This window comes from Plenodomus lingam (assembly GCF_022343315.1).
Source record: "Plenodomus lingam strain CAN1 chromosome Unknown contig_5, whole genome shotgun sequence".
NCBI classification, from domain to species: Eukaryota; Fungi; Ascomycota; class Dothideomycetes; order Pleosporales; family Leptosphaeriaceae; genus Plenodomus; species Plenodomus lingam.
The window spans coordinates 934,986-949,449 of record NW_027093957.1 but is presented as its reverse complement, the minus strand read 5'-3'; the positions used below and the strand labels follow the sequence as shown (position 1 = coordinate 949,449).

Genomic DNA, 14,464 nt, shown 5'->3' with positions numbered 1-14,464 from the left:
TACGGTGGGTGGTTACCTACAGTAGGCGGGGCAGAGAGGAACCTGGTACCTAAGGATGGAGGGGGGGTATGTTGTACTAAGAAGCCTTGGCCGGGCCTGACTGGCATCGTCATCTGCGCCTGGCATTCTTTGACTTCATACACCCACGCACACACGCACACTCTCAGTGTCTAATACACCACCATACTCCATTTACTCTGCTCTGAAGCTCAAGCCGTGCATCTTCCGTAGAGGAAAAAAAGGAAAAAAGCGGCCAGAAGTACATCTCGGAGCGTTCATCCCTGTGTCCAGGCACCCACAGGAGCACCCCCCCCCCCCCTTCTCCCGCCTGTCCCACACACACATACACCTACGCGCACGCACGCATCATGTCTCTGCCCAAGCGCATCATCAAGGAGACGGAAAGGCTGGTCAACGAGCCGTAGGTAGATCCCTCGTTTAACCTCCTTTGGGAGCGCTATGCAACCCACAACCTGCTGGTTTGTGTGCATGCTGTGCAGAAACCCGTCTCTGACGCAACAGTGCCTTCTAGCGTCCAGGGCATCTCGGCGACCCCCCACGACGACAATCTGCGGTACTTCGATGTCACCATCGACGGCCCCTCGCAGTCGCCGTACGAGGGTATGTGGTGGCCGCCCGTCGTGGATGGTGCTGCGACAGCCCTGGCTGACACCTTACACAGGCGGCTGCTTCAAGCTCGAGCTCTTCCTGCCCGACGACTATCCCATGACCCCGCCCAAGGTCCGCTTCCTCACAAAAATCTACCACCCCAACATTGACAGGCTAGGCCGTATTTGTCTCGACGTGCTCAAGAGTGAGTCTGCCCTCCCATGTGCCTCTTCTTGCTGTCCATCGTGAAGATAACATGTCTAGGCAACTGGTCGCCCGCGCTGCAGATTCGTACCATCCTCCTCTCCATCCAAGCCCTCCTGGGTGCCCCGAACCCAGATGATCCCCTGGCGAACGATGTGGCTCAGGCGTGGAAGGAGAACCAGGCACAGGCGATCAAGACAGCCCAAGAATGGACACAGCAGTATGCGAAGCCGTGAAACTGGCCATGCAGAAACACCAACTGCTTCGGTGCCATTGGGTAGGAACGGCATGACCGGCCCCATGGATGAACTGGGTGTACTGGAGCCATGATTTGCCTTGGTAGATATCGGGCCCACTAACTACGTTGGAAGCTCCAGAGCTGGGCGAACAAGATGAAGTAGGCGATGGCGAAACATGCCCTGGCAGGGTTGCACGTTGGCTCTCCGTCGGAATCCGAGTTGGGCCAGCACCATGAATGAAACTGATTGATGACTCTGAACTTTACAGTGCCCCTAGAGATTTCCTTGCTGACAGAGAGACTGTATCTGTTGTACGTGCCGCATGTCATGGTGATGGTTGAACGAGTAGGATGGCAGTGCCCATCATGTCCAAGTGCAGTAAGCAACCGGCTTTCTTGACTCGTTTGCAGCTTTCTTCCAAGGTACACATTCCCCAAGCCAGCTTCCTCGTACCTCTTTACAGTAATGCTTCGTGGCCAAACTGAGTTTGCTGACGAAGGAGCTGCTCGTCCACCACGGACGTGCTACCACACCTGTGGAGGGTTGTGACCGCGGCGATCTTCTCATCACCACCATCACCTTCTACCCCCCACACCACATTGCCCACAACACCAGCATAAGATAAGTTCCATCCTTCCACTCTTCGTAAGGATGTACTAATGTCATCGCAGAGATGGCTTCGCACGTGCTACCGCCCTCTTGGGCATGGCTGTAACGCTCTCCACCTGCCAACTCAGATCAGGTAGCACTGATGACAGTAATGTCTCTTTGTGCCTGCGCGGCCGGAGAATCGGTACAACTCCTCTACTTGGCACAGAAGACTGCTTTGACTGCTTCTGCGATGAGTCTCTCGGCTTCCACACCGGCGCCCGCCCACAAGTCTGTAGCTGTGGGTGGTCGCTGAGACGGAAACTCCAACGCATAGCCATCGCCCGTCAAGGATGGCAGAATGACAACGGTAACCTCAGACAGCTCGTACATAACGTAGTAAGACTACTGCCGAGTGCTCGCAACCTAGCCTGACATTCTTCGGGTGGGCAGGTGCGATCGAGTAGAACTGGCCACCTTGCTCCATACCCGCCCTCTGGATGCGCAGCCAATTTTCGCCCCTCGCCCACAGCCGGCAGCAGCGCAACTCAACATCACGACAGAGCAAGCTTGGAAAGCTTCTACTTTGATGATAATGCTTCTGTTTTGACTTCAGAAGCTGATGCAGGTAATGCTAACAGAATCTTCCTCGCAGACACCGGCACACGCCGGAGTGCAACACTCTCATCTGCAGCGGCGGGGCAACACACTGCTGAGAATATCTCACCTTCGTCCACGTACACGCGCGTCTATTGCAACAGCACGCATAATTATTTGGCCATTCTCGAAATGCAGCTCTTCCAAGCCCAAAGAATGAGCTTTGGGGCCGGTAACCAATCGCAGCGCTGACAGTCACAACCGGGACATACCCTTTGGCACCCCTTCTGACACGACAGAAAGCCCGCCAACCCACGTCGAACCTCGATCACATGAGACCTGACAAGAGATGCACTGCTGGACCACTGAGTCCATCGCCAGGCACTCATGTGGTAAAGGAGCATAGGTGTCCGGTAGATCCAAAGACGGATGCAAGAGTTGGGCTGTTCACAATTTCCGCACATGTGGAATGCCGAAACATGCGTTTCAAGCTTGGCAATGATCATAGTGATCTCCACACCAGGTCTAGATTGCGGCTGCATGTCCTGGTCTTGAGTGCGATATTTTTCGCGTTGGCTCTAGTGCAGACGACGAGCTCGGAGAAACGTGCTTTTGTCGTCACAGCGAGGATATTCCTACGATATACGAAGACAGTACTCTCGTTCAAAAGAGTTGGAAATTCTCGAGAAACTGGGACGCCGATGTTGAGTAGGAGCTAATGTTCTCACCCGGAGAAATGTATTTCAATACTCGTCATGGTAACGGGCTTGCCAAGGTCAGACACGACGGTTCCCTCATTGAATACAAGTACCAAAAGCCGTTATGGTGTTAACAAAACACTCATGATTGGCAGAGCCAACACACCTTTCGAATCGTACTTCAGTACATTGGCACATGTGGGTAGTTGGTGTGCTACGCAATTTGCATCTCTTACCCTTTGTCGTTCCGTCAGAAGCTTGGCAAGACGCTCGCAGCTCAAGGGACAGCTTAGCCGAAGCTTTTATCCTTGGAAAAACGCCAGCATGATACACTCGGCCATATGAAATGTCCGAGGACGGCCTCTGGACAGTATGCCTTCGCACGCACCTCCCTGATGAAGACGTATTCAGATGAGCAGTTATCTGAACTAGCTCAACATCAGGAGTGGTGAAATATGAGCCATCTTCGTGATGGCCTGCTCGCACTGGAGCGAAACAGCGTATAACCAAGTACAATCAATCCGATTAATGCAATGTGGAGAGCTTTCGCCAAACCCCAATCACACAAGCTGAAGCGAGCTCCCTCAGTGTGCAAGAGCTACACCAACGGCTCCTAATCAAAACGACCTCAGAGACACCAAGCTAGTGTTCCGAATTCCAATTTGCCACTTCTACGTGTCGGTCGTAACCACAAGCAGACACTCGAGCGCTTACTCACGACCATGGCTTTCATCGTACACAATGGAAGGCCAGAGCTGTCGTGCACATCGCTTACCATGGCCGATTATCGACTTTGGGCGAATATCAGGGGAAGGATCCTGAAATGGTTGAGAGTCACGAGTACCTCATAGTCTAGGGGAACCCGTGGCCGGCACAGAAGTCCTCCGGCCGTGTTCAGTCGAATCCACGAGTCAGCGCGAGCATGATCACTTTGGCCAGAGCATGTTGATTGATCTCGATGGACCACGTGTGTAACAAAGATCGTGGAGCACTCTCACAGCCGATCCGACATTTATCGTCTGTTGCAACATCTTTCCCACTCTTTTGTGTCCTCGTCAGCTGATCATGGCACCCATCTTGCCACAGATTCAAGTATTATGTCCTCCTCTTGTGGTCGCATATGGTCATACAAACCGAAAGGTCGTTAAACCGTCCTAGCAGCTTGCAGAGTTGCGGACCATGTTTCGTATATGGCCTGCATTCCCTGCCCTCATCCTGTCATGGTCCCGGATGTTGCTCACACGCGTCGCATGTGAGAGACCCTGACAATGTAAGCGCTGAAAGCTTGCATTGTCTTTGGTGCTCATCTGGACTTGGACTATGAGGCTGAATATATGCCGTCGCCATCAGCTTTCACAAGCGCGGTCCGCTCTGGGCTTCTAGCATTGGTGCAGATATACATCAGATCATCCACTTCCCTTAGGTCTCTCAATCGAGAGGGCCTGAAGTGTATCGTTGTCGTTGTCGCATACTAGGGAGATCTCGTTGCGTTGGATTCGTTTAACGTGTGGCTGGGGATGCGTCGACTGGCAATGTATTGTTGACGATTGCTGCGATCAGCAGATCGAGTCGCGGACCGACTGGCCTAGTATTCAATTTCAGAGTTGAGTGCTCAGCGGATGTTGACCAGACGAGTTTCTCCTCAGCAAAAATTCAAAATGGCAGTCGTGCGCGGACTCGACGCCGCGATGCCGGAGGATGTCAACACATGATTCTGAGAGACGTTTCTGCGATGCACTTACAGGAAGCTGTAAGGAATCTCTGTGCGTTGATCGTGTGTTTTAAGATGCAATCCTGCGCATTCACTCCGCTACTTGGTCTGCGTTCCTTGTTTTGCAAGTGTGTGCAGAAAGAACGGTGAGCCCGCGGGTGGGGTGTTGCGCCTACAAAGAGCTCGCCCAACCCAAGGTCTCGCGCCAGATATGCCACAGGCATGGGAATAACATCAAGTCTTCCTATGCGATGGAAACTTGCGAAATTCCTGCGATGAAGAGTTGATGTGGCGCCCCAAGGTGCAAGAATCACTACAGGTGTTGGATGTTTGGACAACCAAGTCCACAAGCAGCGCGCCCTCGACGATCTCGAGGTTGCTGATACTGCGAGAAGGCTCTCAAGGGGGTCTTCATACTCCTTACTGTGTGACATGTGCCTTGAATGCACCTAATGCTGTGGTTGTGGTGTCATGGGTGATGTCGCCGGGCATAGCACCGCTGTCCCCCGCCTCAACCCGGTATCAGATAAGGCAAAGGACACCTCTGGACGCGCTTTGCTACGCAAGAGATGGGTTGCAAGAATATGCTCACCGAGTCTCTGGTGTTCGAGGTGCTGTCTGGGGGGGAGGGTTGTGGTGGTTGAGTGTAGAGGGGATGGCCCAGCCTCTCCCGAAGGCCTCGCCCTACCAAGACTGCCATTGCACTTCACTATGTGAGAGCACACTCAAAGGCTTAGAGACCTGCATAACCCTCCCGATGCCTAACAGTTTCCACAGTGTTCTGTTTGCGCATCTCCGCACAGCCCTCCGCAGCTAATCTTAGGCTGCGCCCTATACGTTCACCACACTGGACTATATATACCATACAATTAGCAAACCCTTTGTCGATTTACGACATCGGCACACGCCAATCCCGCACGCACTCCACCGAGTTGCCAGTTAGCCTAACGGCTATTCACCCTGAATTAATACAGGTAAGTCCCAAATGCTGTGAATGCTGTGAAGTCAAGTCTGCAAGCTGCTGCTGGTTGTAAATCAAAAGTCAAGTGTTCGATCCTCGCCTCGATCACTCCCAGGATCCAAGGTACGTTCTGTTCTTTCTTTTTGCCCCCAGAGAGCTCCCCTTCTTTTTGCACCTAGCGAGCCACTCCTCTTTTTGCACTTGGCAAGTCACGCCTCCACAATCTCTGCCTAATAATCTCCTCCTGCGTTTAGACTTACTTAGAGATTAAAGTCTAGATATTCTTCTACTTTAGAAAGATTCTGCTTAATAGACTGGTGTGGGCTGTCCTTGTTTTTTTTTTCAAAGCCAGTCGCGTATCCTACCTTGTTATTATATCTTTATTATTTGCGGGTTGCTAACATTTGAGCCATAGACTATTATATTTGTAGGATAAAAAGAAGCTGCTTCTACATGACCATGTATGTCTAGTTATGTTGCCTTGATATGGACACTATTTGCTAATCTTGCTCTATTAGGCAAATGCTTTTAGAAATCCCCCCACTCACTATCAATAACTCTAAGGACATGGCTTTATTGCACTGTATCGCAATGACTGATTGTTTAGCAGTGACTTGTCACATATTTCTTACTTTTCACTATTTTCGCATAATCGCTGAAGTATGCAATGCGTTGCTGCATACCGCTCCATGGCCGCCCCTTGAAGGCCCGTCTAGCACAAGACCTACTCAACAAATGAGCCATGAGATGAAGTTGGAGCGGTTTTTATTGTGTGGCTGATGCTTTAGATGGAGTCTCATGAGGCATTGGGGGCAAGCTGTTGTACTAGGCAGTCGACAGCCTTGGAGTCAAAATGACTTCGCAAGACTTTGCGAACCCGCAACGCCAAAGCTTGCACGCGAACTGGAGTTGGCATGTGCGGTGAGTGTTCGCGGCTGCTTGAGACGAATCCAGCATAGGTATATGACGCATGGCGGCCTTCTTTGCTGTCAAAAGCGAAGCCTTGGTCGCGACACTTGTTTTGAAGATTATACACAGACCAAGGCTTCACCACGTACGTTGTTCACATGAATGCCCATGTAAGCATGGTATCTGCAATAGGCAAGTCGTCAAAATAATCTACCAAGAAAAGCTACCGGTACAAGGGTATACCCGCTCTCCATCCACCATCGGACATCCCGCCCGCAACCCCACCAAACCAACCGCGCATCGACTTGCTCACCAACCACCTCGCACATTCCCCCGTACTTTCCTAGCGGTTTAACCTCCAAAGACGTCACACGCAGCTTCCCGTGGCAACCTCGCACTCTCCATCTTGTACCTTGTCCTTCGATTCCCGCGTAGCCAATGACAATCGACATATCCTCGAGTCGGGCCGACCCTACACACCCTCACGTCAGTCATGCACACGGTAGGTCTGCCTTTTTTGACGCCTCCCAGCCATTCGAGTCACAGTGAGGGTTTGTTCATCCTTGGACATAGGCCTAGACATGTCCATGTGGAAGGACCTTAGGAAGCATCAGTTGTATATTGCCTCTCTACTTCTGGTCCTGAAAACAAGAGCATGCGGGCTGTTTGGGAAAGGGGGAAAGCCGACGCTGGTGGGTCGATGTATCGTAACGACATGGTCGCAACTCCCATCGCCGTCGTTGAGCGAGTCCAAAGGTGACATGAGCGGGCAAGCCCCTCAAGCGCGCCGACTCTTGCGGCAGTACTTTTGCGTGTAGTCTGTCTCGAGGCTAGTGTGGGGTTCCGAAGCTGTGGCCGGAAGCTGCGAACATGTTTCTGGTGTCTTTTCGTCGGAATGTGTCAGTCTGCTGTTCTTGTTGCAAGCAAGAGCAAACGGTCTGGAGGAGCAAGGCGCGACTCACGGAGCATATCGAACTCGAGCGACTTGTTGATTCGGCCTCGAGGGCTTGCGCCTCGTACGTGTAGGTTATGCGGAGCAGGTCGTGGATGGTCAGGTGGTGGGTCGACATATTTGGTGCCTTTGGTCTTGCGTCTGGCTGCGTAGACTTTATTCTCAATGGTATCAGTATTGGTCTTAGGGGCTGAGGGGGGGACTTCAATCGCACATGAAGTGCAAAGCTCGAACTGCACTGGCCGTGTTCTTATATATCTTTCTTTCCCTTGTGATCCCTACAGTACCGTACCGTACTGTACGCCCTGGATGCGTTGTTTGCTTATGCTCGCAATTATCTGTCTTGTGGTTGGTTGGATGCGGGCCCGTGGGGCCAATCAGATCGCGTGCTTTGGGCGGGGGAGAGGGAGCGAGAGAGGGGATTGGAAATGGTGATCGTTGTCAAACTATGGTATGTACCGGGTATGATGAATGTGCCCTATGCCATGCACGTCCATCACCAACAACAAAGAATAAAGCTGGCAATGCAAACATCGAGGAATCAAAAAGCACCGTCCCCACCCCGTCCTTTATACCCACCACCCTGACCCATGTCTCACACTCGCACCCAGCACACGCGCCCTCCCCGCTCATCCCACCCCTTGTTTGCGCTGTGCATCAAGGCGTATTGCTCAGCCGCAAGACGTTTGGTTTCGCACGAGAGGTGCAGTGTGGGTATAGAGTACTTACGGTACTTTGCTGCGCAGCGAATCATGGTGTACAGAATGTTGCTGCCTGCGTGCGGTGGTCGGGTGAGATGGAGGAGTTGGGGTTTGCGGCGATGGCGGGGTGGGGGTCGGAGATGGCGGGGGATGTCCGAGGGGGGTGGGGGTTTTGTATGAAGGTGGTGGGGTTTCTGGGAGGAAATGGGTTTGCTTTGATTTGGAGAGTTGTTATAAGCGTGGTGGAAGTCGTCGATTGCCGGCTCGAAATTCTTCGCGGATCGTGCAGATGGAATTTGTTGTCTCCCTTTTTCCTCGTCTGTCTTCATGTGCGCGTCACGGTTTGGCCGTCTCTTTTCTATCCCTGTTGGCTCTTACCTAGAAACTGGGTCGCATGGTCGTCGTAAGCGTGTGGATACTCGGATCGTATCGAAGCGACGCTCGCAGCGAACTGGAACATTGAGACTGTCTGGCCGCTATGAGGCTGTGAAGACTTGAGATCCTTTGGCAGTGAATAGGAATCTGGTCATGTGAGTTGTGCGAAAACGGGGTATGAGAGAGTTTGGGATTTATCCATCCTGAAGACACGTCTTGAGGAACATTAGAGACGGGAGAGACTCGGGTTTACGCTTCTTCCTTGTAGACAAAGGGCGTCTTCCGATGCTGCACATGTGACCATGAAAATCCTCAGACTGTGGGATTTGTGGAAATTATGCGGTCCTTTTGCGAATTGCTAAATGTAGACTGGAGGCAGATAGCATAGCTGGCTAGGTCTGACGAATTGCTCGTGATGCTCGTATTTTCTTTTTAAAACGATCCTGTGCGGACCTTGCAGAGTCTGTGCACTTGATGTTAGTCTTACAGTTTGCACGAATACACGCTCAGCATGTTTGTGTGTCTATGCCCGTTTATGGATGTTGAAGAGATTGCCAAAGATGATCAACGACAGCACGCTACCCGGGAAGAACCTCTGTCAAGGAATACCTCTTGCCACAATGTGCATTCAAAGTTGCGGTCATGGACATGGACTCGGTAGAGTAGTATAGGTAACCGGTACAGCCTCGGCCTCGGTATAAGCGCCGATGTTCCATTTGGAAGCTTATCAAGTAACGTTACATAAATAGCTAGCCGCTTATAACATCACCAATTGTCCGCACCAAAATCCCCGATTGACAATTAAATTTCCTCAATTTGCATGAAGGATCCATTGTTCTTGACGTGAGCATATGCCTAGCGTATAGCTCGTTCGGTCCTAACTTCTATTCAAGTAAAACAGCCAGAGTGCCCACGGAGCTTTTTGCGATGGCACCTGATGCTATAACGCATATGCACTCCGTTTTGGTACCTTTCCCCACCATTCACTAACTGGCATGGGGAAAGCATCCGTCAATGGAGAATCCCCGCCCTGTTGCTTCCCCGCGCTTTTGCCCAGCTTCCACACCTTTTCGGTGCATCGGAAGCTAATGTCCCGGATTGCTGGGCAGTGACCATTACTAGACGTCGTATAGATGCCTGTACGTGCAAGCTATAATGTGAGGAGGTCCAAGCATGGTGAGCCTAATGGGGCAGCTCCATGGATGATTGCAGGGCAGTGACCGTTACTAGACGTCGTATAGATGCCTGTACGTGCAAGCTGTGATGTGAAGAGGTCCAAGCATGGTGAGCCTAATGGGGCAGCTCCACGGATGATTGCAGCAACAATTTGGGGGTTATATTAAGACACTGCTGTGCAGAAGAATGCTGCTCATCTGGCACAGCTCCAGACGGCGATCAACTGGGAAGCACTTCTTCCAGCCATGTTCTTCACGTCAATCTTCTCCCTGTTGACGCTCGGCGCGGTGTCGAGCGTCTCTGCACAAGCCGCTGTTAATGAGGGTTATGTATTCGCATACTTCACCAACAATAGCCGAGCGGGCGAAAAGATTTACCTAGCTGCAAGCAATGGCAACAATGCGCTCGACTGGACTGAGTTGAACAATGGCCAGCCAATCCTCACCTCCACAAAAGGAACCACTGGACTGCGCGATCCCTTCCTCATCCGCTCAAATGATGGTAGCAAGTTCTTTCTGATTGCTACAGACCTCTCCATTGGATCAGGCACCTCATGGGGTGCCGCTGTGAGGACCGGAAGCCGCTACCTTGAGGTCTGGGAGTCTCCAGATCTGAGGACCTGGAGCGAGCAGAGGCACATCCTTGTCTCACCCCCAGAGGCTGGCAACACATGGGCGCCAGAGGCATACTTTGACACCGACCTCAACGAGTATGTTGTCTTCTGGGCATCGTCGCTGTACGCGGCCAATGATCCAAACCACACAGGTTCCACATATCACCGCATGCTCTACGCGACGACCAAGGACTTTGTTACATTCAGCCCGACTAAGATATGGCAGGATGCTGGCACATCACGGATCGATTCCACAGTCCTCAAGGCAGGCGATGTTTTCTACCGCTTCACCAAGGACGAAGGAGGCGTAACAGGATGCGCTGACATCATCCAGGAGAGCTCCACATCTCTCCTGGCCCCGCTTGATGGATGGACAATTGGCGCTAGCTGTATTGGCAGGAACGCAGGCCTAGGTGCTGTTGAAGGGCCGACGGCCTTCAAGTCCAACCCTGGGGATGTTCACGGAGAGAAGTATTATCTTTTCGTTGATGAGTACTCCGGCAGGGGCTATGTACCACTGGAGACTGCAGACATGAGCAGACCCGAATGGAAGGTCTCTCCCAACTACAAGTTGCCCGCTAGCCCCCGTCATGGAACTGTTGTTCCCGTCACTGCAGCCGAACTTGCTGGTGTCACAGGCCGCTCAACGACCAACTCCAGGCGCAAGAAGAGTGAACTTGCCACTCGCCAGGCATCTGGCAACCCAGTTCTCCCGGACTTTTACGCCGATCCAAATGCTATCATCTTTGATGATACTTACTACATTTACGCAACGACTGATGGATTCCCCGGCTGGGGTGGAAAAGTGTTCTACACCTGGCAATCCAAGGATCTCGTGAACTGGTCTAGGGCTGAGACACCATTCTTGACACTGAACGGAACGAACGGAAATGTCCCATGGGCAACTGGAAACGCTTGGGCCCCTACCATCATTGAGCGCGAAGGTACTTACTCCTTCTATTTCAGTGGCCACAATCCAGAGTTCAACCGAAAGACCATTGGTGTTGCTACAGCCAGCTCTCCAGAAGGCCCGTTCACAGCACAACCAACACCCATGATCACCAACAACGAAGCCATCAAGACTGGTCAGGCCATTGATCCACATGCGTTCTTTGATCCCGCGACGGGCAAGTACTGGCTCTCCTGGGGCAACGGCACACCCTTGATGGCGGAATTGAACGACGACATGATCTCCATTAAACAGGAAACACTGCACAAGGTCGAAGGACTCGTCAACTTCCGCGAGGGCTCATTCTTGAATTACCGAAAGGGACTTTACCACTTCACCTACTCAATTGACGACACTGGTGTTTCAGGCTACCGCGTGGGCTATGCAACCTCAGAGGACATCATGGGACCCTGGACTTACCATGGACTGATCCTAGAAAAGGATGAATCACAGGGTATCTTGGCAACGGGCCACAGCTCCATCATCAACGTGCCAAACACGGATGAGTGGTACATTGTCTACCATCGCTTTGCCATCCCTGGTGGAGATGGTACGCACCGTGTCACATGCATTGACAAGCTGACTATTGATGAGGAGACGGGCCTTATGCAGCCGGTCAAGCCTACTCTGACAGGAGTTGATCCCAGGCCTCTTCAGTAGGGAAGATCCCAGTTTGTCTGGATATTTATGATATTTTCTATATGACACATGATTCAATGAATTCGTAGTTGCATGTTTATTCTTGGACACCGAATTGTCCACTGTCACGTGATAATACCACATAAAGCTTGCTGAGCAATTCTTGTACCTCTACTAAGATGAGGGCCGCTCCAAGGAGAAATTCGACCCAATCTCTCGTATACATCTCATCTGCATTGTGGATGATTGATGCACCTAACTACTGTGGCGGTGAAAATGATGATCCGAAAGTTGACTGTCTAGCTTTCACTACCAACAGCACCTCGTGAAAACATCTTCCAACCTGCAGCAATTCACTCCCCATCGTACCGACAAGTAAATGTCCAAGTGACAATGTTTCAAAACATGGGATGGGATATTCGTAAAGGCCATGTGCATGCAACAATTCCCGATGCAAAGCCAATTCGTAGTGAAGTGGGGGCGTCCACCTCGCTAATCTCAGATCAGCCAAGCGGGCAGCCTCAAACCTGCAGAACGATGTCATTACATAGAAGGACGACGCGCGAGTCCAACCAGCTGACCAAGGAAGAGACTTCAAGCGTAGCGTAGTTCAAGCGTCTACCAGACGACAATTTACGCCTTGAAAATGTAGTCACGAAGCTCTTCTGTCTTCTGTCTCTCTTCTACCCCAAAGCCCACTCTTACTTTCGATTGCCCTCCTTCTCCAAACGGTACACGGTCAGGCAATTGACCTGAAATACATTCACCATGTCGTTCCTCATCGATCATGTCAAACAGGTAACCACAGACAAGCAAGCCAATGTCGTGATATTCTCTGCAACAGCAATTGCCCTGTATGGCTACGACCAGGGCATGATGTCCCTCATCAACACAAACGAGGACTACCTCTCGACCATGGGCATTGCAGAAGAATCCCCCATTGTCGGCGTCATCGTGGCCATTTACTACCTCGGCTGTGCAGTCGGCGCCGTCCTCTTCTCTAAAATGGCAGACAAGGTCGGCAGGAAGAAGAGCATTTTCTTCAGTCTGGCGGCGGCGAGTCTGGGCAACCTAGTCATGTTTGTTGCGGGTATGAAGTTTGAGGGTATTGCCCTGTGGGTTATGATTGTGGGACGAGTGATTATGGGCTTGGGCGTTGGAGGCATCGACGCCGTCATTCCGACATATTCTTCCGAACTCTCGTCTGATGATTCAAGAGGCAAGGCGCTGGCGCAGGAGTTTCAGTCGAATATTTTTGGCCTCGTCATGGCGTTTGGGATTAACCTTGGCATCACGATTGCGCTGGGGAAGCAGAATCAGTGGGCGTGGAGGACGCCGATTATCGTTATGCAGGTCTATCCTGTGCTGTTGATGGCCTTTGTCGAGCGTTTGCCCGAGAGCCCGAGGTGGTTTCTTTTCAATGATCGGGAGGATGACGCGAAGGAGGCGTTGGAGGAGATTTACGGTGATGGAGGCGAGGAGAAATTCGACGAGTTGAAGGAGCAACATGAGAAAGAAAAGGGTGATAGCGTGGGCTATTTGGACATGATGAGCCCAAGTCATCCCCAGTTTCACCCCACCATGGTGACCATCATGTGTCAGGTAAACCAGGCATTGACAGGGTATGGAGCGGTTTCTGTATACGGACCTCAGATTTTCGAAGTAAGTCAACTTGATCATCCGTCTTCACCTGAATCTAACAAAAGCTCCAGCTCCTCGGTTTTGGGGTCAGGCAATCCGAATACCTTACGTTGGGGAACTACACATCCTATTTCTTCCTCATGACACTGGCCTGGCTTCTCATTGATGCTCTCGGACGACGTCACCTCCTTATTCAAGGCTCCATCATTCTGTCTTCCTGCTTCGCTCTGCTCTGCGTCTTCGGTGGCCTGGCGGCGAACTCGAGCAGCCTCGACATCCCCATCATCGTGCCTGGCGTCATTGGCACAGTCATCTTATTTATCGCAACAGGAGCCTTTGGAATCGGCTGGCTCTCCACCGTCTGGCTCATCCCCACTGAGATCTTCCCCACGAACGCCCGCGCACAGGGCACCGCCATCTCGGTCATTATTTGGGGCATTGCAAACTTTGCCATTACCTTCTTGACACCCGTGCTGTTCAATAACCTGGGTTATTACATCTTCGTCGTGTTCGCATGCACGAACGCGGTAGCTGGTCTGTGGACGTTTCTCTATCTCCCAGAGACGGGTGGTCGCTCTTTCGATGAGAATCAGGACTTCTTCAAGGAGGCTGGTGAGGCGGGCACGTGGAGAGTTAGTAAAGTTGCAAAGGGCGAGTATGCCAAGATGATGTATCCTGATCCCAAGGATCCGGAGGGGAACAATATCGATGCGGAGAGGGTACCGCTTTTAAGGAGGATCGAGGATCAAGTGCCTGTTGTGGAGTGAGGTGTTGAAGGGAATTGGTTCCTGGGATCAAAAGTGTGTGAGTATTGTTGTTACATGATGGTTATAGACTGTAATACATCAAGCGGCAAATCCAAGATTTTTCTGACAAAGGTGCGTTTCAATGCGAGTATCGAT

General features: G+C 51.7%; 5 protein-coding genes across 5 annotated transcripts; 4 read left to right on the top strand and 1 right to left on the bottom strand.

Moving 5' to 3' along the window:
• Positions 1-34: 34 nt before the first annotated feature.
• Positions 35-2,489, top strand: IAQ61_008965 (uncharacterized protein; the record flags this gene model as incomplete). Its single annotated transcript, XM_003836566.2, has 6 exons — positions 35-421; positions 533-621; positions 683-814; positions 874-1,045; positions 1,724-2,039; positions 2,094-2,489. Exons 1-6 carry the CDS (start codon positions 369-371, stop codon positions 2,487-2,489), a joined length of 1,158 nt encoding a protein of 385 aa, XP_003836614.2. The 5' UTR covers positions 35-368.
• Positions 2,490-5,301: 2,812 nt separating this feature from the next.
• IAQ61_008964 (uncharacterized protein) lies at positions 5,302-6,220 on the top strand (the record flags this gene model as incomplete). The annotated part of the gene is made up of 3 exons (XM_066098198.1): positions 5,302-5,359; positions 5,424-5,620; positions 6,218-6,220. 3 exons carry the CDS (start codon positions 5,302-5,304, stop codon positions 6,218-6,220), a joined length of 258 nt encoding a protein of 85 aa, XP_065951837.1.
• Positions 6,221-6,403: 183 nt separating this feature from the next.
• Positions 6,404-8,691, bottom strand: IAQ61_008963 (uncharacterized protein; the record flags this gene model as incomplete). The annotated part of the gene is made up of 6 exons (XM_066098197.1): positions 8,548-8,691; positions 8,198-8,488; positions 7,479-7,706; positions 7,309-7,392; positions 6,744-6,988; positions 6,404-6,652 (listed from the first exon to the last, which is right to left on the bottom strand). Exons 1-6 carry the CDS (start codon positions 8,627-8,629, stop codon positions 6,404-6,406), a joined length of 1,179 nt encoding a protein of 392 aa, XP_065951836.1. The 5' UTR covers positions 8,630-8,691.
• Positions 8,692-9,965: 1,274 nt separating this feature from the next.
• Positions 9,966-11,942, top strand: IAQ61_008962 (uncharacterized protein; the record flags this gene model as incomplete). Its single annotated transcript, XM_003836562.2, has 1 exon — positions 9,966-11,942. The coding sequence occupies one exon, from the start codon at positions 9,966-9,968 to the stop codon at positions 11,940-11,942; it is 1,977 nt and encodes a 658-aa protein (XP_003836610.1).
• Positions 11,943-12,689: 747 nt separating this feature from the next.
• IAQ61_008961 (uncharacterized protein) lies at positions 12,690-14,329 on the top strand (the record flags this gene model as incomplete). The annotated part of the gene is made up of 2 exons (XM_003836561.2): positions 12,690-13,583; positions 13,634-14,329. The coding sequence occupies 2 exons, from the start codon at positions 12,690-12,692 to the stop codon at positions 14,327-14,329; spliced, it is 1,590 nt and encodes a 529-aa protein (XP_003836609.1).
• Between the last annotated feature and the right edge of the window lie 135 nt (positions 14,330-14,464).